This window comes from Fusarium odoratissimum (genome assembly GCF_000260195.1).
Source record: "Fusarium odoratissimum NRRL 54006 unplaced genomic scaffold supercont1.7, whole genome shotgun sequence".
NCBI lineage: Eukaryota > Fungi > Ascomycota > Sordariomycetes > Hypocreales > Nectriaceae > Fusarium > Fusarium odoratissimum.
Window position 1 is genome coordinate 1,016,762 of NW_022158693.1, and position 23,369 is coordinate 1,040,130.

General features: G+C 50.1%; 6 protein-coding genes across 12 annotated transcripts; 3 read left to right on the top strand and 3 right to left on the bottom strand.

Moving 5' to 3' along the window:
* Positions 1–60: 60 nt before the first annotated feature.
* Positions 61–3,003, top strand: FOIG_05627 (uncharacterized protein; the record flags this gene model as incomplete). Of its 2 annotated transcripts, XM_031204328.1 has the most annotated exons (6): positions 61–81; positions 149–169; positions 296–578; positions 786–1,176; positions 1,262–1,740; positions 1,982–3,003. In XM_031204328.1, 5 exons carry the CDS (start codon positions 61–63, stop codon positions 1,584–1,586), a joined length of 1,041 nt encoding a protein of 346 aa, XP_031066157.1. In that variant the 3' UTR covers positions 1,587–1,740; positions 1,982–3,003. The 2 variants fall into 2 exon arrangements, with proteins under 2 accessions (XP_031066157.1, XP_031066156.1); XM_031204327.1 differs by having other exon boundaries at positions 1,262–3,003.
* Positions 3,004–4,623: 1,620 nt separating this feature from the next.
* Positions 4,624–14,867, top strand: FOIG_05628 (uncharacterized protein). 3 transcript variants are annotated; one of them, XM_031204330.1, is made up of 3 exons: positions 4,624–7,764; positions 8,111–10,031; positions 10,093–13,282. In XM_031204330.1, exons 2-3 carry the CDS (start codon positions 9,517–9,519, stop codon positions 11,222–11,224), a joined length of 1,647 nt encoding a protein of 548 aa, XP_031066159.1. In that variant the 5' UTR covers positions 4,624–7,764; positions 8,111–9,516; the 3' UTR covers positions 11,225–13,282. The 3 variants fall into 3 exon arrangements, with proteins under 3 accessions (XP_031066159.1, XP_031066158.1, XP_031066160.1); XM_031204329.1 differs by having other exon boundaries at positions 4,624–10,031; positions 10,093–14,867; XM_031204331.1 differs by having other exon boundaries at positions 4,624–12,389.
* FOIG_05629 (uncharacterized protein) lies at positions 8,211–15,528 on the bottom strand. 3 transcript variants are annotated; one of them, XM_031204332.1, is made up of 3 exons: positions 14,870–15,528; positions 14,054–14,822; positions 8,211–12,797 (listed from the first exon to the last, which is right to left on the bottom strand). In XM_031204332.1, the coding sequence occupies exons 1-3, from the start codon at positions 15,360–15,362 to the stop codon at positions 12,371–12,373; spliced, it is 1,689 nt and encodes a 562-aa protein (XP_031066161.1). In that variant the 5' UTR covers positions 15,363–15,528; the 3' UTR covers positions 8,211–12,370. The 3 variants fall into 3 exon arrangements, with proteins under 3 accessions (XP_031066161.1, XP_031066163.1, XP_031066162.1); XM_031204333.1 differs by having other exon boundaries at positions 12,175–13,440; XM_031204334.1 differs by having other exon boundaries at positions 8,211–14,822.
* A 116-nt stretch (positions 15,529–15,644) lies between these two features.
* Positions 15,645–17,643, bottom strand: FOIG_05630 (uncharacterized protein). Its single transcript, XM_031204335.1, has 3 exons — positions 16,717–17,643; positions 16,007–16,664; positions 15,645–15,950 (listed from the first exon to the last, which is right to left on the bottom strand). The coding sequence occupies exons 1-3, from the start codon at positions 17,540–17,542 to the stop codon at positions 15,923–15,925; spliced, it is 1,512 nt and encodes a 503-aa protein (XP_031066164.1). The 5' UTR covers positions 17,543–17,643; the 3' UTR covers positions 15,645–15,922.
* Positions 17,644–17,734: 91 nt separating this feature from the next.
* Positions 17,735–22,551, top strand: FOIG_05631 (pre-mRNA-splicing factor RSE1). Of its 2 annotated transcripts, XM_031204336.1 has the most exons (4): positions 17,735–18,050; positions 18,186–20,265; positions 20,447–21,734; positions 21,791–22,551. In XM_031204336.1, exons 1-4 carry the CDS (start codon positions 17,807–17,809, stop codon positions 21,815–21,817), a joined length of 3,639 nt encoding a protein of 1,212 aa, XP_031066165.1. In that variant the 5' UTR covers positions 17,735–17,806; the 3' UTR covers positions 21,818–22,551. The 2 variants fall into 2 exon arrangements, with proteins under 2 accessions (XP_031066165.1, XP_031066166.1); XM_031204337.1 differs by lacking the exon at positions 17,735–18,050 and having other exon boundaries at positions 18,099–20,265.
* On the bottom strand, positions 21,747–22,930 carry FOIG_05632 (uncharacterized protein). Its single transcript, XM_031204338.1, has 2 exons — positions 22,733–22,930; positions 21,747–22,669 (listed from the first exon to the last, which is right to left on the bottom strand). Exons 1-2 carry the CDS (start codon positions 22,859–22,861, stop codon positions 22,016–22,018), a joined length of 783 nt encoding a protein of 260 aa, XP_031066167.1. The 5' UTR covers positions 22,862–22,930; the 3' UTR covers positions 21,747–22,015.
* Positions 22,931–23,369: the final 439 nt, after the last annotated feature.

The window sequence follows — 23,369 nt, forward strand, 5'->3', positions numbered from 1 at the left end:
TGAGGCCAGACAACAACCGAATATCGACTCGAGACAGCTTCTGCAACCGCAACCGCAATCATGGCGACTACAGTGGACAAGGTATGTAGCTTTCCCACAAAAAAGATGTTGTGTGTCACGATTTGGCTAACCCCGGTTCCCCTACCAGATCAAAGATATTGAGGCCGAAGTACGTGATATTCTAATCGAACCCTCCCCTAAACGACGCTATCGGAGAAGACGATGGTCATAAACCCACGATGGGGGACTCTTTATCGTATGGATAACCGGGAACAGCTCTAACCTTTGTGACCAGATGGCCAAAACCCAGAAGAACAAGGCGACTTCGTACCATTTGGGTCAGCTTAAGGCCAAGTTGGCTAAGCTCAAGCGCGAGCTGTTGACTCCCAGCGGCGGAGGAGGTGGCGGAGGTGCTGGTTTCGATGTGGCCAGAACAGGCGTAGCCAGTATTGGCTTCATCGGCTTCCCTTCGGTGGGCAAGAGTACGCTCATGAGCAGACTGACAGGCCAACACTCGGAGGCTGCCGCCTACGAATTCACCACCTTGACCTCTGTGCCTGGTCAAGTTGTCTATAACGGTTAGTCGTCTGTGATATCCCTCCCCCCTCGCCTTCTCCATCCCCACCTCCACTTCGATCAACGGATGCGGTGCGGCGCGGCTATTTTCTTGTTCTCGGCTTGATGCCCAATCTCCAATTCCACCACCACCACCACCACCTCCTCCATCATCATCAGAGGCGGCTCCTTTGTGCGTCAAACATTGTGGCTGACATGAATTTCTCCAGGTGCCCCCTTGCAGATTATTGACCTTCCTGGTATCATTGAGGGTGCCAAGGATGGCCGAGGTCGAGGTCGACAAGTCATCGCCGTCGCTAAGACATGCCATCTGATCTTCATTGTGCTGGATGTCAATAAGCCTCTGACGGATAAGCGGGTGATTGAGGCGGAACTCGAGGGTTTCGGAATCCGTATCAATAAGGAACCCCCCAACATCACCTTCAGGAAGAAGGACAAGGGTGGCCTCAATATCACCAGCACTGTACCCCTGACACATATCGACCACGGCGAGATTAAGGCTGTCATGAGCGAATATCGCATCAATTCTGCGGACATTACAATCCGGTGTGACGCTACCGTTGATGACCTGATCGACGTTCTCGAGGCAAAGAGCAGAAGGTAAGGCTGAAGTGAAGAAGTGTGGCAAACACAGCTGCTTTCAAAGTCGAGATAAGTTTAGTTTGCTAACGATCCAACTCGTCAGTTATATTCCCGTTGTCTACTGTCTGAACAAGATTGATTCCATTAGCATTGAGGAGCTTGACCTTCTCTATCGAATTCCCAATGCTGTCCCCATCAGTTCCGAGCACGGATGGAACATTGATGAGCTGATGGAGGCCATGTGGGACAAGCTAAACCTTGTCCGCGTGTACACAAAGCCCAAGGGCAAGCAGCCTGATTACTCTCAGCCTGTCGTGCTCCGATCTACGCGCTGCACTGTTGAAGATTTTGTAAGTCAGATCAGTTTCATGTGGCGGGCGCCCTTTTGGCCGTCCCCTGCGGAGCCTCATGTCCAAAATCCAAATTAGGAATCGTGGATTGCTAATCGAGCTGGCAAATAGTGTAACGCCATTCACCGAAGCATTACTGAAGTGTTCAAGACGGCCATCGTTTATGGCAAGTCAGTCAAGCATCAGCCTCAACGCGTTGGCCTGGCTCACGAACTGTGTGATGAGGATGTTGGTAGGTTACCCCCGGAGTCTCCGACAACGACCCTCGACCCCAGCAGCAGCCTAAAGACAGATTGAGGATGGGAGGGACAAGTAGTTAGGCCGCAGTGAGCTTGATCTACCCGATGCAGTCGGGATCTTGCTTCGTTAATGAGCCAGGGCGCCCATGATCCCAGTCTCAGTCTGATCCGTTGCACCAAGGCGGCTAGGGTTGCATTGTACCAAGCTCGTAGCAACGCTAACTATTGTAACAGTAACCATTGTCAAGCGATGAAGAAAAACCTTGGAGAGATTGAAGGGGATGATCCCGCGGCAACGCCAGAGGCTTGGTGAGCTAGAGAGACATTGCCAGATAGCTTGGACCGCCGCTTCGCATCAGATTGTTACTGCAGCCATGCCACCCACCACCAGTTTGCGACTCTGGTTTAGCTCCGAGTGGCTGAAGGAGAGAGAGGAGGAAACTTCACAGACCAGGGGAGCCCTGAGTGGGATGGATGGGATGCTGATTACTACTACGACAACAATAACAGCAGCAGCAGAAATGTTCAATATGAACAGGGCTGACAATGGATGCACGGCTACGAGCACGTCTGGTTGACAAGAAGTATCGACTTGGCTCGACCAGGCACGATAATGATCGGCACAATAGTTTCCGGGGGAAGTCAGAAGTGGCGTGCACACTCACAGGGCAGGCTGATGGGTCTAGAGCAGGGGAGAGAAAATTTTGGGTCAACGGCAGACGACGATGAACAAGGAAGGGCGAGATTTAAGATGAAGATGGCGAGCAAGACGGAACGGAGTAACTGCGGACGTGGATTTTATACGAAAGCCTATGCCCGGGTTAGTTTTCCGGGATGAAAGAAAAAGCAATGGTGGGTATTGCGCAAGCAGAAGTAAGCCCGGCAGTTACTATTGTTGGTTGTTCAGCAAGGAGTTACAATCAATTTGCTCGAAAAATGAAACAAAATGAATGATTCTCGATGATAAAAGTGCAGTCAGTCATCAATTGATGGATGGCTACAACATCTTGGCGCGTTGTCATTCATCCAGGCGGCTGAAATGCATAAAGGCTTGACCGAGCGGAGATATTTCCAAGAACAAACCCGAGCAAGGTTTATGATACCGATTCTCGTAACATGAGAGAGCTGACAGATAATAAGTCACCGTCACCATTGCTCCTGGGGGCGGCCTGTTTGCGGATTGAAAGATTGAGACTCAGCCGAATTGAAAGCTATAGTTACAGCAGCAACAGGTCAATTGACGGGTATAAATGCGGTAACGGTGACATTCAAATGGACAAAACGCCACCATCCGATGTCAACGAGCAGAAGCAGAGCGGGAATGGGATGCAGTTGGGAGTGGTTCGACCTGCATAACCGAGGGCCTCTTGATCTGCGGCCGGATTGCCCAGCAGAAGCGTGGGATATGCAGCTGCAGCTGCAGCTACAGATGCAGACGCAGACGCAGGGGTTTGAGGCCTACGAATCAGGTTATGCGTAGATTCTTTCACGGCGCTTATAGTCGAGACGGGAGAATGAGAGAAAAACAGTAAAAGGGTTTGACTTTTAGGGCATTTCCTGTTGTGATCCCCTGGTACGAAATTGGCCGTCTTCATTGAGACAAGTGAAACAGACCATCAGTTGCCAAGGCGATTAGCTGTACCCGAACCAGCCAAGGTACCTACTAAAGGTGCTTACAGGATGATGTTGACAGGAGAGAGAGGTACGGAGTAGCATCAGAGGGATCTCATAGGCACCAAGGTAATTAATGTACACCTACAGTAGAGCATCAAACATGCGCTCCGTTCCGTCCACACCCCAGCTAGCTTACTTTTTACTGATTAAGGGAACTTAGTACTGCACCCGACCCTTAGCCTTTCTTGATGGCGGCGGTAAGAGACGATTCGTGAAAGGCGGAGAGCTCGAGCCTCTTTGGCGAGAAAAACGTCCCGAAGCCCGCACCAGGCTTAAACAAGGTTAGCGGGAAGCAAAGGGCCAGGGGGGTGTTGAGCAGTAAACCAACAGTCTCTCTTGCCTTGCTAGGTCATCTCCACAATAAAGTAGGTTCTTAAGTTACCGCGCACACAAGGTGGTGAGGTAGTGAAAAAGTCACATAACAACATTAGCAGCAGGTAGAGTGGCTGCAGAACAGGGAAGTCATCTTTTAACTTTTTCTCTTTTTTTTAAAAGATGATGAGATTCAAGGATTATGGGCCATAGTTACCCCATAAGTGTCTGTGTCGTACAATTTTCATTAAACAAAATAGTCTGGTCTGCCTATGCTGAATGCAGCCTACTGCGGATATATAACAGGTATCTTACTACGTATTAGTTGTTTGGGTAATTGCGGCAGCACGGCGCTACGGAAGGCTCAACAAATGCCAGATAAGGTTGAACCCGCTATAAAAGCACAACATTAAGTCTAATAGTTACCTGCGGCCTCACTATAGGTGAAAAGATTATGAGCATCATCAGGTGCAGAACATCTGCAGTGTTGATGAGATCTCAATCGAAGCACAAGGGGTAGATGGCGCCTAAGAGAGTCCATCCATCCTCAACCTACAACATCAACAAGGAACGCCCCTGAGAGAGCATCAATTGATTGACTGGCTGACTGAACGACCCCTGCCAGCGCCTGACTAGCAACCTTTGACCAAACACTCTGCGAGGCACACGATTAATATCGATATCAAAGCAGAGAATTGCAGAGCGATTGGTTGGTTTCGGCCACTTATACGCGAGTTTTTACACCGGGCGTTTAGTGCATGGCAATGGATGACATGCTAAGTTAGCGCACCGGCATGATGCTTCTGTCATGAGATGAGATGAGATGAGATGACACTGAGTGAGTATACATCGTACCTAACCTAGTAGATCTCTCCCGAGCGGCCGCGATCCTTTCTCGTCATCATTTTCCCACTTGGAAGGCCTCGTTTTTTCTCTCTTTGTGTTTTGTCTGCTTATGGTCAAGCTTGGCTGCTTCATACAGGGGCACCCGGAGCTCAGAATTCCCTGGCGAGTCCAGATCGATGTGGGCATATGAGGTAGGTAGGTCGTACCTGCCTTGATTATTGGTTCAGGTACCTTTGCAAGTGCCGTCGTTGTGAACTACCTTACTTCAATTCCTCATCAGACCTCAAGCTCGATATCTCAAGGTAAGATACGTTAGTTACATATTGACATATACATCAATCCGTTTGGAGCCTCAGGAGTTCCATCCTCCTTTCTGTCTAGCTGCATCATCTACTCACTGCTGTCTTCCATCACTCTGTCAAAGTCAACCTCAAAGCAAACATATGCTAGACACCATCAGATTACATTCGACCTATGTACTAGAGCCCGGGGCCAGGGATCTTGACCAAACTGGCCAACTGGAACAACACCCGGCAGACGGATTGGACCGTCTATGGCGCGCCACAGCTTTTCTCCCCCCTCCTTCACTACCTCTGTATCTTCCTCTGCCCGCCCGCTCATCATCCATGCATTCATCTGTCGCATCGTGTCGCAGCTTTGATCAGGATTAATAGGGACAAGCAAACAATGATACAGTAGAACAGGTATGCACACTTTGCTGCCCAATGACAAAATATCTGGGGCAAGCTCATGATGGTGGCCGCATCTGCATGTCCATTGATTGAACCCTCCGGAGATTGCGCTAGCCACCCCCATCAGGATCCAGCCAAGATGTTGATCCCTCATCCCGACTCTGTTGCTTGGATACGAAAGTTGAAGAAATGAGAATGCTACTCGAGCAATCACCATCCCTCTCACAACTTACCATCAGTCGCTCAGAAAAACAGGACCACGACAAAAGACCGCGACATGGACAAGGGAATGTACTCCAGTGCCATGGATGCCAGACATGGATGCTGATGGGATGGACTAGGGGCGGAATGGTAACTGGCCATGCTATGGCGGCAGGCGGCGGCTGTCAAACTGGCTCCAGAAAGGGCCGTCCCACTAGCCTGCCTCTGTCCTTGACCTGACCTGTCCATGCCTAGGGCCTGGCAAGCCCCAGTTCGACCTTGCTCAGAGTAGCGGTCGATCTTCGTCTTCCATCCACAGTGAAGCCATGGCAAAGCAACGTAAGGTATCAAAATGCTACTGGGCACCGTACCATGGCACCTTCAGTCCATCGATGTCCTTCAAGATACAGGATAGGATGACATGGCTGGAAATTTTTGACCCACCGACATTCCAGTTGCGGCATCCCGAGCACGATGTCATCATGGTGCCGACTAAGGTGGAAGGGGTTTTGATATTGGTGGCAGAGGTACGGAGTAGTCTTCGCTCGACATGGTTGCTCGTCCGCATAAAGCGAACAAGACACACGAAACTATCAGCGATATGAACTAAACTACAATCGATAAGATCAAACAGAAAGGATCATCATGAACGGGATTCACAATTAACATTGCAACTGGTAAGGATGAAATCAGCATGCATCTGACATCTTTTTGTCGGCTCCATCACACACCTAATAACTCAAGACGGGAAGGAAAGAAAAAAAAATCAAACGTCACAACGTCACAACGTCAGGTGGACCACGTGCGCCAGTTTGTTACAGTGAGATAGCCAACACGAATTCTCGCTTCTTCCTCCTGGTTTGGACTGGGCTTGCAAGTTTACATTGTGCCGTATCTCCACGGCCACGATATTTGACTGCACTAGACCTTGACCCGTAAGCCATGCCGCCCAATGGCTTCGGCCTAAGGGCTTGGAGGAGCAAACAGATGCAAAAGACAAGGGTGCTTGAATGAAGCTTCGGGGCCCATGTCTCTCTTCGTTAGCGATGAGGACCCTTAACATCCTGAGGCACTTGCTTTATTACACAAGTTATGGCTGTGCCATCCTGGGACCACGAGGCAAGCAAGCAAGGCGAGGCGAGGAGACGCGAGAGGCAAGGGAGAAAGCCATGGCTAGGGCAGAAGATGAGGAACAAGGCTGAGCGAATCAAACAACCAAAGCCTTGTTCATCAGTCCCCTCCCTTCTCACTCACCCCATCTCCGCCCCGTCCTCCCTTTGAGACAGTCTGAGCTCCCGGATCTCGCCTTCCGGTCGGGCTTTGACCTTGAAGTGCTCCGTGTATCAGACTTACATGCTCGGGAAGGAAAGAAGAGTGTGCATCAGTCTATCAGAGAGAAAGAGATGAGGCCGCGGGCTGATCCGCCCGAGGCTGAAGCTGAACGATTGTTGTGTTTCGGGCTAATAAGCTGAATTGGTATCCTCGCTGCCACCCATGCCTCGGTGTCATTTTCACTTTCCATGGATGGAGCAGACCCCAAAGTTAATGTCAACTTGCTCATGGTCGGCGATAATCATCCTTGGTCATTGGAATTTCCTTTACATCAAGCACAAGGGTTTTCATAGACCCCTGCTCTCGAGAGTGGCCGGGCATGCCGCTGCAACTGCATTTTTCTGCATGCTCTGTATCTAATCCGTGTCCCGTCAGTCGATCTTACTTTGTGCCATTTCGATTCCTTGCTACCACTGTCCCGTCCCGGACTGAGCATTATACTAGAACCAGCATGTTAATATTACGATTCAGAGCTTGGGCTCCCAAGCCTGGCCTGACCAGGTTTCGTCTGGGGAGGATCTGTTCTAACAGGTGACCAACCATCGAAGTGGACTCCTTTCGGGAGAAACGTCTGACCTATTACAACTCTCTCTCAACCTTCTCCAGTTTAAACCGAGCCTAGTTAGCCATTTCCCATCAGAGTGCATGGATTTTGGCGCGCCGCGCTTTCTAGATTAGACAGAGATGCCCTATGAAAGCTGCAAGTCGATGGTTTTCAGATGGACTATCTCTCTAGCTCGGGCGCGACATTTTCTTCCTTCTCCTCTTTACAGTACCCGGCAGTGGACACTGATACGGGAAGCCCCATCTTCTGACCTCATCCTCACCAGCTCTGAGCCCTCCCATTGCTCAACCTTCACGAGGGCATGGCCAATCTTCTACTACGCAACACAGCAGGGACGGGATAAGAGGGTGAAATGGGCTGACAGGTCTGAAAACAAAACCAGCCCTTCCGGAAAGGTAAAATCAAGAGTAAAGGGAGGGGGATACGAGGAAACCCTATTAACTTCAGAGGAACGGCATGACCAGAGAGGACTTCCCTGGTCTTATCCCACGGCCCATTATGCTTTACTCGTTGCTTCTTCCGCTTCCCGTTCCGTTGATCAGAAGCTTGTGTCTATGGGAATTGGTTTGATTGAAAACCCTTTCCTGAGACAGTCTTCACCTATCAGATGGCTGCGGGCCAGGGCTTTTGTGCCTACCCACGTCTTCTTCCAACGGCTGACGATTCTCTGGCTTTTCCCGACCTGGCAATGGCCTGGCCAGGATCAACGACGAGAAGAAGAGTCGGCTGAGAGCTCCATAGTACTATACCCTAGCTCACCGGTCTATCCCCGAATCCGAAAGCGTCCATCCCATTACCTCGAAGGTCTGTTGTCTGCCATTTCAGGTTCTGAATAATTTGCTGCGCTTGTTGGCCGGTGAGTATGTGTCTGTGTGTGAGCCTCTGTCTTGCCTACACGCGTGAAGTCTCCCGCTGAGCGTTCAACGTCCTGTCATACACGATTTGAGCCACTCTCCGTCTTTATCAGCTTCATCCACACCTAAATGCACATGTACACACACTTAGACGGCGTCTTCAGAATTCATCAGTTGTCTACTCTGTACAGCTTTCTGGCTTTTACCCACTACCCTCCCACACACACCACTCCTTGATCGCTCAGTTACAGGAGACACCCCTCCCCCCTTGTGAGGAAAACCCCCCACACCCTCGTCGGTATTCCTCGTGCGTTCTGCATATGTATATGGAGAAGGTCAACCTCTGGGGTCTCATCTTTACATATGTAGCAATGCGAATGGCTTTAGGTCTCGCTTGTTTGCACTACACTACACATCTTGAAAACGATATACTCCTAACGGCCTGGCCTCGTGTTGGAACGTCCGCCTCAAGCTTTGCGGTCCACCATCAAAACTCTGTCTTGAGATTGCCGTCCGGATCGAGCTACTGGCGGTCTTTTCTAGGCATCGTTACGGCTCGCTGCCCTGTGGCTTTCCTCATCCGCCGGCCCACCCTCCACCGACTCAATCTGTTCTTGTCTTGCCTTTGTACATTGCCCTGCCGCGTTTATCCTGAGACGGTTCTGCTGTCTCCGCAATCTCCACGAGCTCAACGAGGAAAAAGCAAGTAAAAGAAACTTCCCGCTGTGTCTCACTTTGGTGTGCTTGCGCGTTGAAAGACAAGCCTTTTCCTGTCGGAGAAAGAAAGGGCTCACAAACAAACAACCGGCTCGAGGGTCAGAAGTTGAGGTCAACTTTCTGCGGCCTGACGAGTTCTAAACTCCACTGCACCGTCGTTGAGGCTGAATCTGCTGCGGGTTTGAGTGCCTGCGTTGTTCGTGCGCTTCGTTGGGCTGTGCAAAAGGTTTGCTGCAATATAATCAACTCCTATCTAGCACGGAACAAATTGCCCTGAGCTGGAACTGGAGGGATCGACGGTAAACCTGGATTCAATTCACTTTTGCACTTTTAGGAACCAATTCGGGCAAGACGATGCATCTCCCCATCGACTGGTGTCAAATGTGAGCAACATCACACCAAGTCTTTTTGTTCCCTCCATCTTCGCTTCCAGCTTCCAGGAACTCGGCACCCACCGTTTCACATCTTGTTCCCCGATAATTCTTGCAGACGAGACTGTTGGATCTATCATAATATTAAACGGCTTCAAAGCCTCCTTTTCCTTATCCGGTGCCAGCTAGGCAGCACATACAAACAATGAACAACCCCAATGGGACAACTACAATGGGACATGATAGCACCATGGCCCAGAGTAATGGATATGGGAGCGATGCCTGGACAAGCATGAGCCCTTACAGTCAGAGCCCATATAGCGCAAGTCCCTTGACTGAATATCCATCCTTTGGCGCCTTTGTCAGTCATGGACTGCCCTCGGAATCATTAAATCGAATGCCTCCTCCACCACCGCAAACACATCAGATGATACAGCCATCCCCAACTCCTATGGCTCATCATCAACTCCCCCTTCTGAATACAACTTGGCCGAGCCAGCTGACAAACCCGGCTCCGCCACAGAGTTACTCGGCACCACCATTATCAATGACACCTGCTACCAGCGCACCGCCCGTGGAACCCCCTAGGTTACCGACACAGCACGAGAAATCGAGGAAGACTCTTACCACGGAACAGAAACGAGCCATGTGCCAATTCCATGAAGATAACCCTGGTACCCGACAAGCCGATATTGGAGCCCGATTCGGCGTTGAAAGAAGGTAGGCATTTTGGATCCAAAGTTACAATTTGCCATGGAGAATCTGACAAACTTGACAACAGCACGGTTTCGAAGGTTTTGAGGCATAAAGATCAGTATTTAAAGCGAGACCAAGAGCCAGAAAATGCCGCTGTCAAGCGTGGCAAGGGCAAGCATCCAGATTTCGACCGGACACTCAGCAACTACGTCAGGAGACAGCAACAACGAGGATTCCAAGTCAGCGACGAGGAGATTATGGAACAGGCGAGGCTTTTTGCTCATGCGAGTGGAAACCAGGAGAGTGTCTTGAACAATTTGAATAGCAGCTGGCTGCAGAAATTTAAACAAAAGCATGGAATTGGACCAGGCAAGTTGATGCGGCGGGCTTCAGAGGCAAACATTCCGGATAGTGCAAGACTCTCGACACTTGCCTCGAAGTCGAGCGATTTATCGCCTTCGCCAACGGGCCAGCTTTCACCCCTTTCAGGAAGTCGGAGCGATGAGGAGGCACACGCTGATGGAATAGACTTTGACTTCGGGTATAAGCATCCCGAGTCCCAGTCAACAACTTCACTTTCGAGCGACTTTCGAGATAACACGGCCTCTTCATTCTCAGCTGGCACCATGAGCCCGACTGGAACTTTCACTTTCTCTCCCGACCCCAATGTAGGAGGTTTCCCTATGGATCAACTTCGAGGTACCGACTTCCAGCACAGAGAGAAGAGAAGCAACACATTCCCGTCACTCAACATTGACTACGTGAATCAAGTCTCATCGTCAACGGAACCAATGACTCCTCGCCACCCTCCATCTTCGACCGCACCGTCGTCGGCTTTAGAATCGCCGCAGCATGAACTTCAGGCGCCGTTTAGTATCGATACCAACGTCAACTCACCCCCTCCAATGCTGCGCCGCAGTAGCAGCAACTCAAGTATAAATCGATCCACAGCAGCGACAAGTGCTACTTCATCCACACCTGTCGATTCATCTCCAGTCTCGCCCTCCCAGGAGGACGCCCGCCGGGCTGCACAGACACTCCTGAATTACATCCAGACTGCTGGCACTTTCGATTCCAACGATTATATGTCAATCGTTCAGCTGACCAAAAAGCTCAAGATCCACCAAGGTAGACCGTCGATAGGAGGACTGTCTCGAATCCCGGAAGGTGATGTTGAAGCCCCTGTCCTCCTGCCGACGAAGATGGAATCGGCTTGAAGTCGGGCCATACTCATAGCATTGACTGTGTGTTTCTTTTTCGTACCTATGTCTTATCAATCAAGTCTCTTTTCAAATGGGATTTCCCCGAGGGCATAAGGGAGCTTAGAATATCGTGGTTGGGGCCATTTTGGGTCAGCGTCCTGCTCACGCGGGTAACGGACTATAAGAGCATTCGAAATCTGATGGCATTGGCCACGATTTGAAGTGTTTGTTGAGTCTGTTTTGCATTTCCAACCGCACTTTGGCCGACTATTTATTGAAAAAAAAAAAACCGAAATTAAAATAACAGAAACCCCAGGTTAACGGGAGCGAACTTTTTCTTATACTCGATACCACGCTTGGAAAGTTTATTCTGCCGCTCGCGCGAGCCCGAAGAATCATATACAAACAGTCGTCCACACGAAGCTACAATTCAAAACTGCTCGTTTCGAATACGAGGTGTGAAGGAAGAGGCAAAGGATCAGAAATAGGTGGAAATGATGAGGTCAAGGACAACATGGTAGCAGGGAAGGGGTACACATCAGGGCGACGATCTCGGCAACAACAGTTTAAGGGGCAACGCAACATGATGCGTTTGTCAATGTTTGTTTCCTTTTCTGAATGTTCTTTTTTACTCATACACATCTCTTCTTTTTTCCTGGTTGCATTTTACGGCATTGACGTGGAGGGATTAATTGTCTGCGCATACGCTCGTTTCTTTATATCATCATCATTTCTTGTCTATATTCTGTTCAAAGACGAGAAGGTATCTGCTGCGAGGCACGGCATGGCATGGTATGGCATGACACGTTACGGGGAACGAGGTGGCACATGGTTTACGAAGCGCCCTGTTGAGGTCGCTGTGGTTTTCAGGGCGGCAACGGAAAAGAGACCGAAGAGGCTCTTTGGTTGAGGAAATGAGTGCTGATTTTGGTTGAGCGTAGCCCACGAGCAGCTCCAGGGGTGTACTGGAGGTAGTCAAATGTCTGGCAGTCGAGGGCATCCTTTCTTTAGTTGAATGGGCGGCATTTGTGCATTTAGGAATGTCCTTGGTCTTGACCCTTATCGTTCCATATTGCCGTGATTTCTCTTAACTCTGATTAAGCATTATTAACTTGTCAACAAAGGGGTATCATCAATCTAAAAGAGCGTCTACAGATCTATTCAGCCAAGTCTTTCTTCCCAAAGCTCCGTCACACTTTTCTCCGTCAGTTCAGGCATCAGGCGAGCAAGTAGCAGCTCAAGAATGCTGTACATCAGATGCTTGTTGCAGTACTCATCGTCTAGCACAAGAAGCAGCCTCTCCATTTCATCTACCAGATCCTCGTCATCTGATAAATCACACTCGCTCTCCGCACTTCGCCGCCATAAGCGACCACCAAAATAAAGCCTTCCCACACCCTTCGGTAGCAACCCCCAAAGAGACTTAGCGGCTCTACGACGCAGGGCTTGCAGCTCGGCTTCGGAAGATGGTGGGAACAAGGTGGTCTTACCAGGGGCGTTATTGGGAAAGAGGACACCGCGAAGGGTACGCAGAAGAGGGGGCAGATTCGAGGGAGAGAAGAGGGAATTAATGTGATGCGAGAGGAGTCTGTGAGAGAGAGATAGGTTAGCACGTATTGGCCTTACTCTGTATTTGAGGTAGTACAACGTGGGGGGTTCAATGATCGGGAACGTTATATGCAATAAGGGGCACGTCGAGGGTATGTCGGGCTAGCTGGTGTGATGCGATGCAATGCAATGCAATGTGAGGGTGAGCAACAAAGCTCAAGGCGAGACGAGGCAGTTATTGGCCTATTGGCTTTCACTCTCTCTGGGCTGGCGCATAAAGTGGTGTCTCCATGTTGATCCGTCCCACGTTAGATGGATATGGACCTAATTGGGACCAGGGAAAGCTCTACAAGGCGAGGCTTGCAAGGTGCGGGGAAATGGATGAGGAGGCACATTCGTCGTCCGCGTCGGTAAAGGTCTCTCATGCAGATAGAGATGTGAGATTACACAACAGGTTTACAATCAGGCCGCGGTTGAGTGTGGGTAGCATATGACCAGTCAGCCCTGTTCTCGAACCACTCCTTCATCGTCAAGGATCGTGTAACAGCTCCGCGTGGAGGGTGCAGAAGACTCTGATGGACCCAACATGTCTCGGGTTCTGAGAAAGAGTTGAGGCCGACCGGTCAGACCAGCCCGGTCAAGCCAGACCGCTCCTGGAAGGTTCGCGAGTGTTGTGGCCAAGACTGCGGTGGAAATCTTGAGTATGGTTTCAACAGGCTAGCATAGCATAACCTCTTCGGAAATGATAAAGGTAGTCTTATAACGGGTGGCGCGGCACGGAGCGAGAGTCAATTCAAGCTCATTGCTGCATCTTCAAAGAGCGGGTGGTCCCTTTGGAGAAGCTGACATGGGCAGGGCGCGTAATCTTGACATTTCGCTGGATGAAAAGGCCTAGCTTCGTGCACCTTGTCAAGCAATCAGATGCCAAAGACAGCGCTATGCCTTTCGATTGGTTGAAAGCCCAAATCCCGAGACCCATATCAATCATGATCGCGACCACGAGAAACATGACAAGAAAAAGGGTCTTGTCTTGGTTTGATTATCCTCGTGTTGTAATTGTGGGCTGTGGGTTGCGTGGGCGTGCGAAGATGGCGGTATGGAAGAGGTTATAGACGGCATGGGCCGCTCCCAAGACAAGGCGGGCCGTTTGACCATGCCTGTGCCGCTGAAGAAATTATTGTTCTGAAAGCTCACTGGAGCTTCAGGAGGTCCCGTGACTTCAAACTCATGCGAGGTGAATACTGTCTGGTGACGGTATAGGTGTGAGGAAGTGGAATAGAAACGCTCATATCTTACCTGTCAATAGGGCCATCATGGCCAGCGATTCGTCCAGGTCCGTTGACCGCGCCGTATTGTAAAAGTGATAGAAATCCATCCAGCCAAGGCATGCGCAAGCTGAGCTCAAACAGATTTCCAAGACATGTCCATACTCGACACGATAGGATCGGCGCCTTAACGGGGTCGGATGACCTCGGCGGAGACTTGTCGTGATCCAGCAAAGCTTCTTTCTCGTCCAAGGGCGTGGCCCTAGCGGGAAGAGACGATGCCATCACCAGAGCAGTCGTGATAAACCGGAGCGAGGCAACTACCAGCATCCCAAGCTGAATAACGGCAAGGAACATAGACCTTACAGACCAGCTGCGACGGCCTTTTACGTCAATCTTGGGCCCACCGGAATCGTTTTGGGTCTCTGCAACCACTACCCCTTGGTCATTTCCCTGTCGCAAAACCCTGGCCGTGATGCAGATGCCCTCATACAGCATCCATGGCTGAGAGGCCTTATTGGCTATAACGTTACCAATGATAAGCTCCGAAAAGATCTGTTCAACGAGAGACGTGAGACAAGGGTTCTCGAGGTCTTCTGTGGGCAATAGGATCGCGAGGACGCCCTGAACCAGCAACTGGCGATACAATGCTTCATTCTCTTTCTGGTCGGATATCGTGTCTGGGCAGTCTGGGTGGGGGACTGGTGCAAGGTGTGGCAGAGGGCACATGGCGTGGTAGGCCTCTCGAGGGTCGACCTCAACAGGCTGTCTGGCGATAGGGCTATGAGAGATCCGGTAGGCTAGTCACCGTTAGATAGGAACGGCATCGCAGAGTTCAAGTCCTCACACGTTATGTGCTTGTCCAGCAAGTCAGGTATCTCGTCCAACACCAAGCTCTCCAGATCAACCTTGCGGAACCGCTGTTCCAAGGCCCGCGAACAGTGGGCGATAATGTGCAATATCTCTGATACAAAGTGTTCGTCCGTAGTGATTTTGCTATACCAGCTCTGCACGAATTCTCTCATGATAATAGCGAGCAGGGCGTACAACTGAAGGTCGACATCATTGCGACTAGTCAATGGTGGAAGCAGCTCGTCGATAGGCACTTGCGAATCGCGGCTCTTCTCTCCCAGCTGAGGGGAGCAGAGGGTACGACGTATCAGAAGCGAAGTCGCTCGGTCGGACAAGGGATCGGTAGCATTAGAGCGTAACGGACGACGAGTAGGTGAGGCCATATCGGCAGAGGTCGGCGACTCGGTATCAAAGGCAACCGATTTGGGGCGTGGGGCTGGCGGACGGGCAGGAGGTACGGCCGGAGCCAGAGAGGGAGTAGCGGTCATGGCCGAAGTGATCGGCGAGTCTCCAGTATCATGGCCTGGTCATCAAGCGGGAGGAAGATGGCGATGGCGAGTTTGAGCGATGTTTGATTTCGAGGTTTGGGGTTGAAGTCAAGTTAACATCGGGTCGCAGGGCAGGCCGCATGCATTCCATGTTAAGCTCCTGGCTCCTGCCCGCGCACGGCACGGGTTGGCCCGTTACCTGAACCGTGCACTGCAGGCGCGGGGAGGCCGCATGCATGAGATACCCATGCTGTAACTTCCCGAGTAACAGCAATGGACATTCCAAACATACTAAAGTGGTATAAATTGATTGAATACAGTTCAAGCCATAGAACAATCAGTACCTACCTTGAGCTGGGGTAATTTTCAGTGACGGAAACGTAGAAATTCTGTTTCAGGAGATGTTCTTTTTCTGCTACCGCTCATCCTCAAAGATGTTTCACTCAGAGAAAGGAGAAATGCGTCCGGTCCTATGGAATCTACCGACTGGCACCTATACTACAGATTCTGTACATTATTGGTACAACTACCCCCTCGCTTTTATCTACATAAGACTATATTCAGGCGTCTCTTGTGGCCGTCTCATATCTGCAATTGTACGGTCAGCTCAGCTCGTTTTCAACAATGGATTGACAACAATATACCTCTTACCACGGAATGCCCACACCCCCCAGTTACCACAGCTGATGTCCTGGGGGTCCATGTCGTTCAGATCCCATCGGAGACTCCTGAAAACGTTCTCTCCAGGCTGCAGAAGAATATCAAACTCGCCCTTCGACTTCTTGTTCACCCACTCGACGTCGCGTTCCATATCAAACTGGGTATAGCCTGTGCTGATAATGGGGATCTTAGTCTCAAGGAGAAGGGGTAGGGTTTCTTCCCACTCGTGACTGCTTGCAGGATGACCCAGACCAGGGTGGAATAGCACAAAGCAGTCGAAGTAAGGATCATATGGTGCAAAGTGTTGCGTCTGGTGGACTGTGTGGTAGTAATCCACGATTGTACTTATCTTCATCTTGTACCAGACGCGATCCTCTACGACGGCTCCAAAGGGGTTTGAAGGGGTACGTTCTGGCAACGGGAACTCATCGTCTCGGTTGGCCATGCTTTCAGGCCCAACAAAGATGAGGTGTAGTCTGGCTTCGGGGAACATATGTGCCAGCTGAACCCAAGCAGGTCGAGGGAGAGAAGACTCAGCACGAGCTCCCAGGATGAAAATTCTGACAGCTGGTGCCTCGGGTTTGAGCTCACCAACGCCAGTTCCTCGACCTGACTTGGGAGGATGCAAGTTGTATCTCAATGCTGGTATCATCAATCAGTTCATGGCTATTCTCTGGTCAGTCGTTGCACTAACCGCTGAAACTCTTCAATCCCTCTGTAGTCATTCGCTCTCCAGCCTTGATACTGTAAGGGCTAAGTTCATGGAGAATACTGCCAATGGTTACGGGGTAAGTCAAGAGCCGGGTAATCTGTCTCATCTGACGATCAGAGTTGACAGCATCAAACTCTCGTGTATACATGAAAGTATCCCAATTTGTCATGTTGATAGCCGCATGTTCCATCTGAAGATCTGGGAGGTTGCCTTCTTCGAATACTCGGCCCGAGCGCAAATCATGGTCATCTTCGTTAATCTGTCTAAGAGTGTCGCAAACTTCCAAGTGCTTTTCGTAATCATCCATCCAATGTTCCTCACAGCAATAAACTGGTAAGCCACAGTCTGGGCATTCAAAGTTGACGTGCTGGGGCGGCTGGGTTCCTTTCGCAGCCTCAGGATCCTCGGGTTTCGGGGCAATGGTAGGAAGCTTCGTTTGCTGGTGATCGGGGTGAGGGCAGTAGGCATGCTGTCGCATAAAAGCAGCTCGTTGCCGGAACTCTGGTACTGGCGACTTTGAAAACGGATGAAAGAGGTTGTCCTGACTCAGGCGTAATGGTGACGGAGACGTCTTGTTGGTGAAAGATGCGGTGGCCTCAGATTTTGTCACTGAGGAAGTAGAAAAGTCTCGGTTCTTGGGCGCGGGCGCGGCTCTTTTCTGGTCCTTGATAGTTGAATTTCTGCGGACATGATGGGCTGATATTCTCATCCACGGCTTAGCTACCGCTCCAGAGGCCAATTGCCTCCGAACAGTTGCAGAGCATTGCCCACAGATGCTCGAGGCTGCTTTCCTCAGAGTGGGCTCCATCTTATGGACAAAATCAGCCAAATCCCGGACACAATTCAATACCCAGACTTCTTCGGAAGGCCTGATATCGCTGAAGTGGGATAATTCAAAGAGCTCGGACCACAATCATCTGCGCCGCAAAATAATTCCTCCGAAGCGCGCCAAACTTTTGACATCAAAGCTCGCTCGAGTTTCAAAAGCTCCAACCATCAGCTTCGACGCGACACAATCTGACCTGCCTTTGTCTTTGAAGCCGCGCAGGCTCATCTGCGCCTAGCCGCAAACATGGCGACCACGTCGAACATGTTCTTGTACTCGCTGACGGTTCAGCCGCCGACAAACGTCACGCAAGCGGTCCTGGGCCAGTTCGCAGGCACTAGAGAACAGCTTATCATCACTGCTGCTGGCTCGCAGCTCTCCCTACTACGACCCGATCCATCCCAGGGAAAGGTGATTACCCTCCTATCACATGATGTCTTTGGCATCATCCGTTCCCTCGCCGCTTTTCGGTTAGCTGGTAGCAATAAGGGTAAGTCAATCCAATACCCCTCTCAGGAAAATCACTTAGTGATATTCGAAAGCGATGCCACAGACGCGTCGACCACAGCGCTACCGAGTACTTGATGTCCTGTTACAAGAATCCCAAAGCTAACAAATCTTCCAGACTACTTGATCATTGCGTCCGACTCTGGTCGTATCACAATCATTGAGTACCTCCCTGCACAGAACCGCTTTCACCGTTTACATCTCGAAACTTTTGGCAAATCCGGTGTACGGAGAGTCATTCCTGGCGAGTATCTAGCCTGCGACCCTAAGGGCAGAGCATGCTTAATTGCCTCAACTGAGAAGAACAAACTTGTCTACGTTCTCAACCGTAACTCACAAGCTGAGCTCACAATCTCGTCACCGCTTGAGGCCCACAAACCTGGCGTCCTGGTCATCTCCATGGTTGCGCTTGATGTCGGCTACTCGAATCCAGTGTTTGCCGCTCTCGAGATTGACTACTCCGAGATTGACCAAGACTCGACCGGCCAAGCAATGGAAGAGTTGGACACTCAATTGGTTTATTACGAGCTTGATTTGGGACTCAATCACGTTGTGCGCAAGTGGTCAGACCCTGTTGACCCAACAGCCTCAATTCTGTTCCAGGTCCCTGGTGGAAATGATGGGCCTAGTGGTGTGCTCGTGTGCGGTGAGGAAAATATCACATATCGACACTCAAATCAGGAAGCGTTCCGTGTTGCCATCCCTCGTCGACGCGGCGCCACTGAAGATCCAAACCGCAAGCGCACGATCGTGTCTGGTATCATGCACAAGCTGAAAGGCAGTGCAGGCGCGTTTTTCTTCCTCCTGCAAACAGACGACGGTGATCTCTTCAAACTCTCGATCGATATGATTGAGGATGAGGAAGGCAACCCCACTGGAGAAGTCAAAAGACTCAAGATCAAGTATTTTGACACCGTTCCGGTCGCCTCAAGTCTCTGCATTTTGAAGAGCGGTTTCCTCTACGTTGCTTCTCAGTTTGGTAACTACTCATTCTACCAATTTGAAAAGCTCGGTGATGACGATGAGGAACTAGAGTTCTACAGTGATGACTTCCCCGCGGATCCCAGGGCTTCTTACGAACCGGTTTACTTCCACCCTCGGCCAACTGAAAACTTGGCCCTGGTCGAGAGCATCCCTGCCATGAATCCCCTCCTAGATTGCAAGGTCGCAAACCTCACTGGAGAAGATGCACCTCAAATCTATACCATTTGTGGTAACGGCCCCCGAAGTAGCTTCAGGATGCTCAAGCATGGTTTGGAAGTCAACGAGATTGTTGCCTCTGAACTGCCTGGAATTCCTTCTGCTGTTTGGACGCTGAAGCTGAATCGCTCAGAACAGTATGATGCTTACATTGTACTATCATTTACCAACGGTACGCTAGTCCTCAGTATTGGCGAGACTGTTGAGGAAGTCAGTGACTCCGGTTTTCTCACAAGTGTTCCAACGCTGGCGGCCCAGCTCCTTGGTGATGATGGGCTGATCCAGGTTCATCCCAAGGGCATTCGACATGTGCGTAATGGTCATGTCAATGAATGGGCCGCCCCGCAACATCGCTCCATTGTTGCTGCTACAGCCAATGCTCATCAGGTCGCTGTCGCTCTCAGCTCTGGTGAGATCGTCTACTTCGAGATGGATGCGGACGGCTCACTGGCTGAGTATGATGAAAAGAAGGAGATGTTTGGTACCGTTACTTGCCTAAGCCTGGGTGACGTCCCCGAGGGACGATTAAGAAGTTCATTCTTAGCCGTCGGTTGTGACGATTGCACTGTCCGCATTCTAAGCCTGGATCCAGAGTCGACTTTGGAAAACAAGTCAGTTCAGGCTCTTACGGCTGCTCCAACATCGCTAGCAATCATCGCAATGGATGACTCCTCGTCGGGCGGTTCTACCCTCTATCTCCACATCGGTTTACACTCCGGTGTCTATCTCAGGACAGTTCTTGACGAAGTCACTGGTGAGTTGACAGACACGCGCCAAAAGTTCCTCGGTCCCAAGGAAGTCCGACTTTTCCAGGTCACAGTTCAAGGCAAGACATGCGTGCTTGGTCTAAGCTCCAGGCCTTGGCTTGGTTACGCAGACCCGATCACAAAAGGTTTTGTAGTGACGCCCTTAAACTACGTCGACCTTGAGTGGGGTTGGAACTTCAGTAGTGAGCAGTGCGAAGAAGGCATTGTTGGTATCCAAGGTCAATCATTACGGTACGTCGTTATTCCTTTTTCTTACTCCTGATATTCGGTTGCATATGATGAGAAAACGGGATCCTATGCTTTAAGCAATGAGGCCTATTACGCATTTTTTTCCAATTGTTCCTACTGAAGCAACACATTCCTACAATGTTCCTATGGCATCATAAAGCGAGGCGTGCGCTAACGCTGGCAGAATTTTTAATATCGATCGGCTTGGCGATACACTCATCCAGAAATCAATTCCTTTGACTTATACCCCGAAGAAACTTGTAAAGCATCCTGATCAGCCTCTCTTCTACACTATCGAGGCAGACAACAACACTTTACCACCTGAGTTACGTGCACAACTTTTGGCAGACCCCAAAATCGTCAACGGTGATTCTAGAGTGCTCCCACCTGAAGATTTTGGCTATCCCAAAGGTACACGTCGATGGGCATCTTGCATTAATGTGATAGATCCACTGTCCGAGGAAGGACAGGTTGTGCAAACGATTGATCTGGAGAACAATGAAGCAGCCGTCAGTGCAGCCATCGTGTCTTTTTCAAGCCAAGATAACGAGAGCTTTTTGGTAGTTGGTACCGGCAAAGACATGGTGGTCAATCCTCGCAGCTACAGCGAAGGATATCTACACATTTACCGATTTCAAGATGGGGGGCGAGAACTTGAATTCATTCACAAAACCAAGATTGAAGAACCACCTCTAGCTCTTTTGGCTTTTCAAGGAAGAGTAGCTGTTGCAGTTGGTACACAGTTGCGTATATATGATCTTGGCATGAGACAGATGCTCCGCAAATCTCAGGCTGAAGTAGCAGCGCAGCAGATCGTGTCGCTGAACACCCAGGGCAGTCGAATTATTGTTGGTGATGTTCAGCAGGGCGTAACCTACGTGGTATACAAGCCTGCGTCGAACAAACTCATTCCCTTTGTCGATGATACCATCGCAAGGTGGACCACATGCACGACCATGGTAGATTACGAGTCGGTGGCCGGCGGTGACAAGTTCGGAAATATGTTCATTGTCCGCTGCCCTGAAAAGGCCAGTGAAGAGGCTGACGAGGAGCAAACGGGCTTGCATCTTATTAATGCGCGAGAATATCTTCACGGTACACCTCACAGAGTAAGTCTGATGTGCCATTTCTACACACAGGACATACCAACCAGTATCACCAAAACGAGTCTGGTAGTTGGTGGGCAGGAAATTTTGCTATGGAGTGGTATCATGGGCACTATCGGAGTTTTCATACCATTTATCAGTCGTGAAGATGCGGACTTCTTCCAGAATCTCGAACAACACCTAAGGACCGAGGACCCCCCGCTCGCCGGACGAGATCATCTCATGTATCGCGGTTATTATGCTCCTGTCAAGGGAGTCATTGATGGCGATCTATGCGAGCGATACAACCTCTTGCCCAACGACAAGAAGCTTATGATTGCCGGCGAATTGGACCGATCGGTCCGAGAGATCGAGCGGAAGATTTCTGTAAGTTCTCCTTGGCGCGACGTTTATATTCTCACAATGTGCTAACCAAAGTTCAGGATATTCGTACACGGTCTGCATTCTGATGAAGGAAAAGTGGTATCTTTAGTATATCCTATGAAGCCATTGTACAAAACTTGAAGTGTTTGGGTTGTTGGCGGCGTTAACGTACAGGGCTAAAAGTCCCTGTCTTGGAAGAAAACAGGTAATCAACGAACCGAAGCGTGTGTTTAGAACCGCGACGCGGTACGAACCATGAATCTAATAATCAATCCAAAGCTCGATCAGAGTCCTCTCCAAAACGGGCCACGGTTCTTATATTTGTCGGCCTTCTTACTTTTGCCAGAGGCTGGATTGTCTTGCTCCCATTTTTCATCGTCCAAATATGCTGTAACAGCGTTCTCAAGATCATAGCTAGATTGTTCCAAGTACAGCACAGCGATGTCATAGTCGGAGACTTTGCAGGATGTCATGAAGCGGCGAATCTTGCCCTTCCTCAGCTCCTCATCTTCGCCCTCGACGGGCCGTGGTGAGAGACTAACTCCGCCCTTGTAATACTCGCCAGGAATCAACACTGTTCGTCTTCCGAGAATCAAGTGGTCGCTCGTGATGTTATTACTTCGCCGCAGAGCATGAGTGGGCACGCCGTACCGAAGAGATAAGGAGCTGACGCTGTCATGGCGATGGTCAAGGAAATGCAGGATATCCGGAGCATCTTCTTTTATAACATCTTGCGCCAACGCTGCCTTCTCATCGTCGACATTCGGCGTAGGTGAGGCTGCTGAGTATGGTGGCGGCGCGCCGGAGATATGTGCAGTCCTTGAACTGGACGATGGCAGCGATGTATAAGCCGGCGGTTCCCTCAACCCTTGCGGCAGAGAAGTCGGTCCTGTCGAAACCTGACAATATGGACAATAGTCGGCAAATCGCTCGTTCTTCTACCAAGCAAGAGTATCAGTTTCAGCCTGAATAGAAAATGATTGTTTAGATAGATGACGAACATGAATACATTTGCCACAGATGATTCTAGCACAGCACGCGACTCGACGGTCTTGCGGAAGAGATAGTTTCTCTTTCGTGTACGCTGGCGTTGATGAGAGGATGGTTGCACACGTCGAGCAAGACTCCATGATATCGCGAGTATTGAAGATCAGTTTTTCAGAGGTTTAAGAAATAGATTCGTATCTAAGGGTTCTACAGTACCTTTGAAGGTTGCACACCTATCCTCCCACGAAGGTCATAGTTGTCCAATCACGTCATGAGGACGCTAGTGGCCTGTACAGTCGCCACTGTAAAATGGGTGGTTGCATATCGATCATATCCACGCGACTCAAAAAGACGTTATCATAAGCAGAAATATATAGAGGAAAACAATGAATTATATTTTGACTGCTCAACTTGAAAGTTTTCTCTTACCACCAGCCCTACTCAGGTTTCTATATTTCCATATTGTCCCAATCAAATGTGACCTTGAATCTCAGGTGTCTCCGCTGAGCTTTTCACCTTTGTAGCAATCCCAAGTCAAGACTCTTTAACTTTAATCTTTCAACTTACCAGGTCCACCATTTCCAACGTCGCGTAACATCTATACGTGTTCAACCTATACTTGGCGCAAGTCATATTACAGCGATCTATAAG

Excerpts from the sequence above, each read along its gene's own strand:
- FOIG_05628 (XM_031204329.1), top strand. The coding sequence starts at position 9,517 with ATGAACAACCCCAATGGGACAACTACAATGGGACATGATAGCACCATG. Across the intron at positions 10,032-10,092 it reads CGATTCGGCGTTGAAAGAAG|CACGGTTTCGAAGGTTTTGA; the intron begins GTAGGCATTTTG and ends ACTTGACAACAG.
- FOIG_05629 (XM_031204332.1), bottom strand. The coding sequence starts at position 15,362 with ATGACCGCTACTCCCTCTCTGGCTCCGGCCGTACCTCCTGCCCGTCCG. Across the intron at positions 14,823-14,869 it reads GCTGGACAAGCACATAACGT|CCTACCGGATCTCTCATAGC; the intron begins GTGAGGACTTGA and ends AACGGTGACTAG. Across the intron at positions 12,798-14,053 it reads CATGATGGCCCTATTGACAG|ACTCCTCTCGCATCACATTA; the intron begins GTAAGATATGAG and ends TCTCTCTCACAG.
- FOIG_05630 (XM_031204335.1), bottom strand. The coding sequence starts at position 17,542 with ATGGAGCCCACTCTGAGGAAAGCAGCCTCGAGCATCTGTGGGCAATGC. Across the intron at positions 16,665-16,716 it reads GGGATTGAAGAGTTTCAGCG|CATTGAGATACAACTTGCAT; the intron begins GTTAGTGCAACG and ends TGATGATACCAG. Across the intron at positions 15,951-16,006 it reads TGGGCATTCCGTGGTAAGAG|ATATGAGACGGCCACAAGAG; the intron begins GTATATTGTTGT and ends GTACAATTGCAG.
- FOIG_05631 (XM_031204336.1), top strand. The coding sequence starts at position 17,807 with ATGGCGACCACGTCGAACATGTTCTTGTACTCGCTGACGGTTCAGCCG. Across the intron at positions 20,266-20,446 it reads ATCCAAGGTCAATCATTACG|AATTTTTAATATCGATCGGC; the intron begins GTACGTCGTTAT and ends TAACGCTGGCAG. Across the intron at positions 21,735-21,790 it reads AGATCGAGCGGAAGATTTCT|GATATTCGTACACGGTCTGC; the intron begins GTAAGTTCTCCT and ends ACCAAAGTTCAG.
- FOIG_05632 (XM_031204338.1), bottom strand. The coding sequence starts at position 22,861 with ATGGAGTCTTGCTCGACGTGTGCAACCATCCTCTCATCAACGCCAGCG. Across the intron at positions 22,670-22,732 it reads TCTGTGGCAAATGTATTCAT|AAGAACGAGCGATTTGCCGA; the intron begins GTTCGTCATCTA and ends CTTGCTTGGTAG.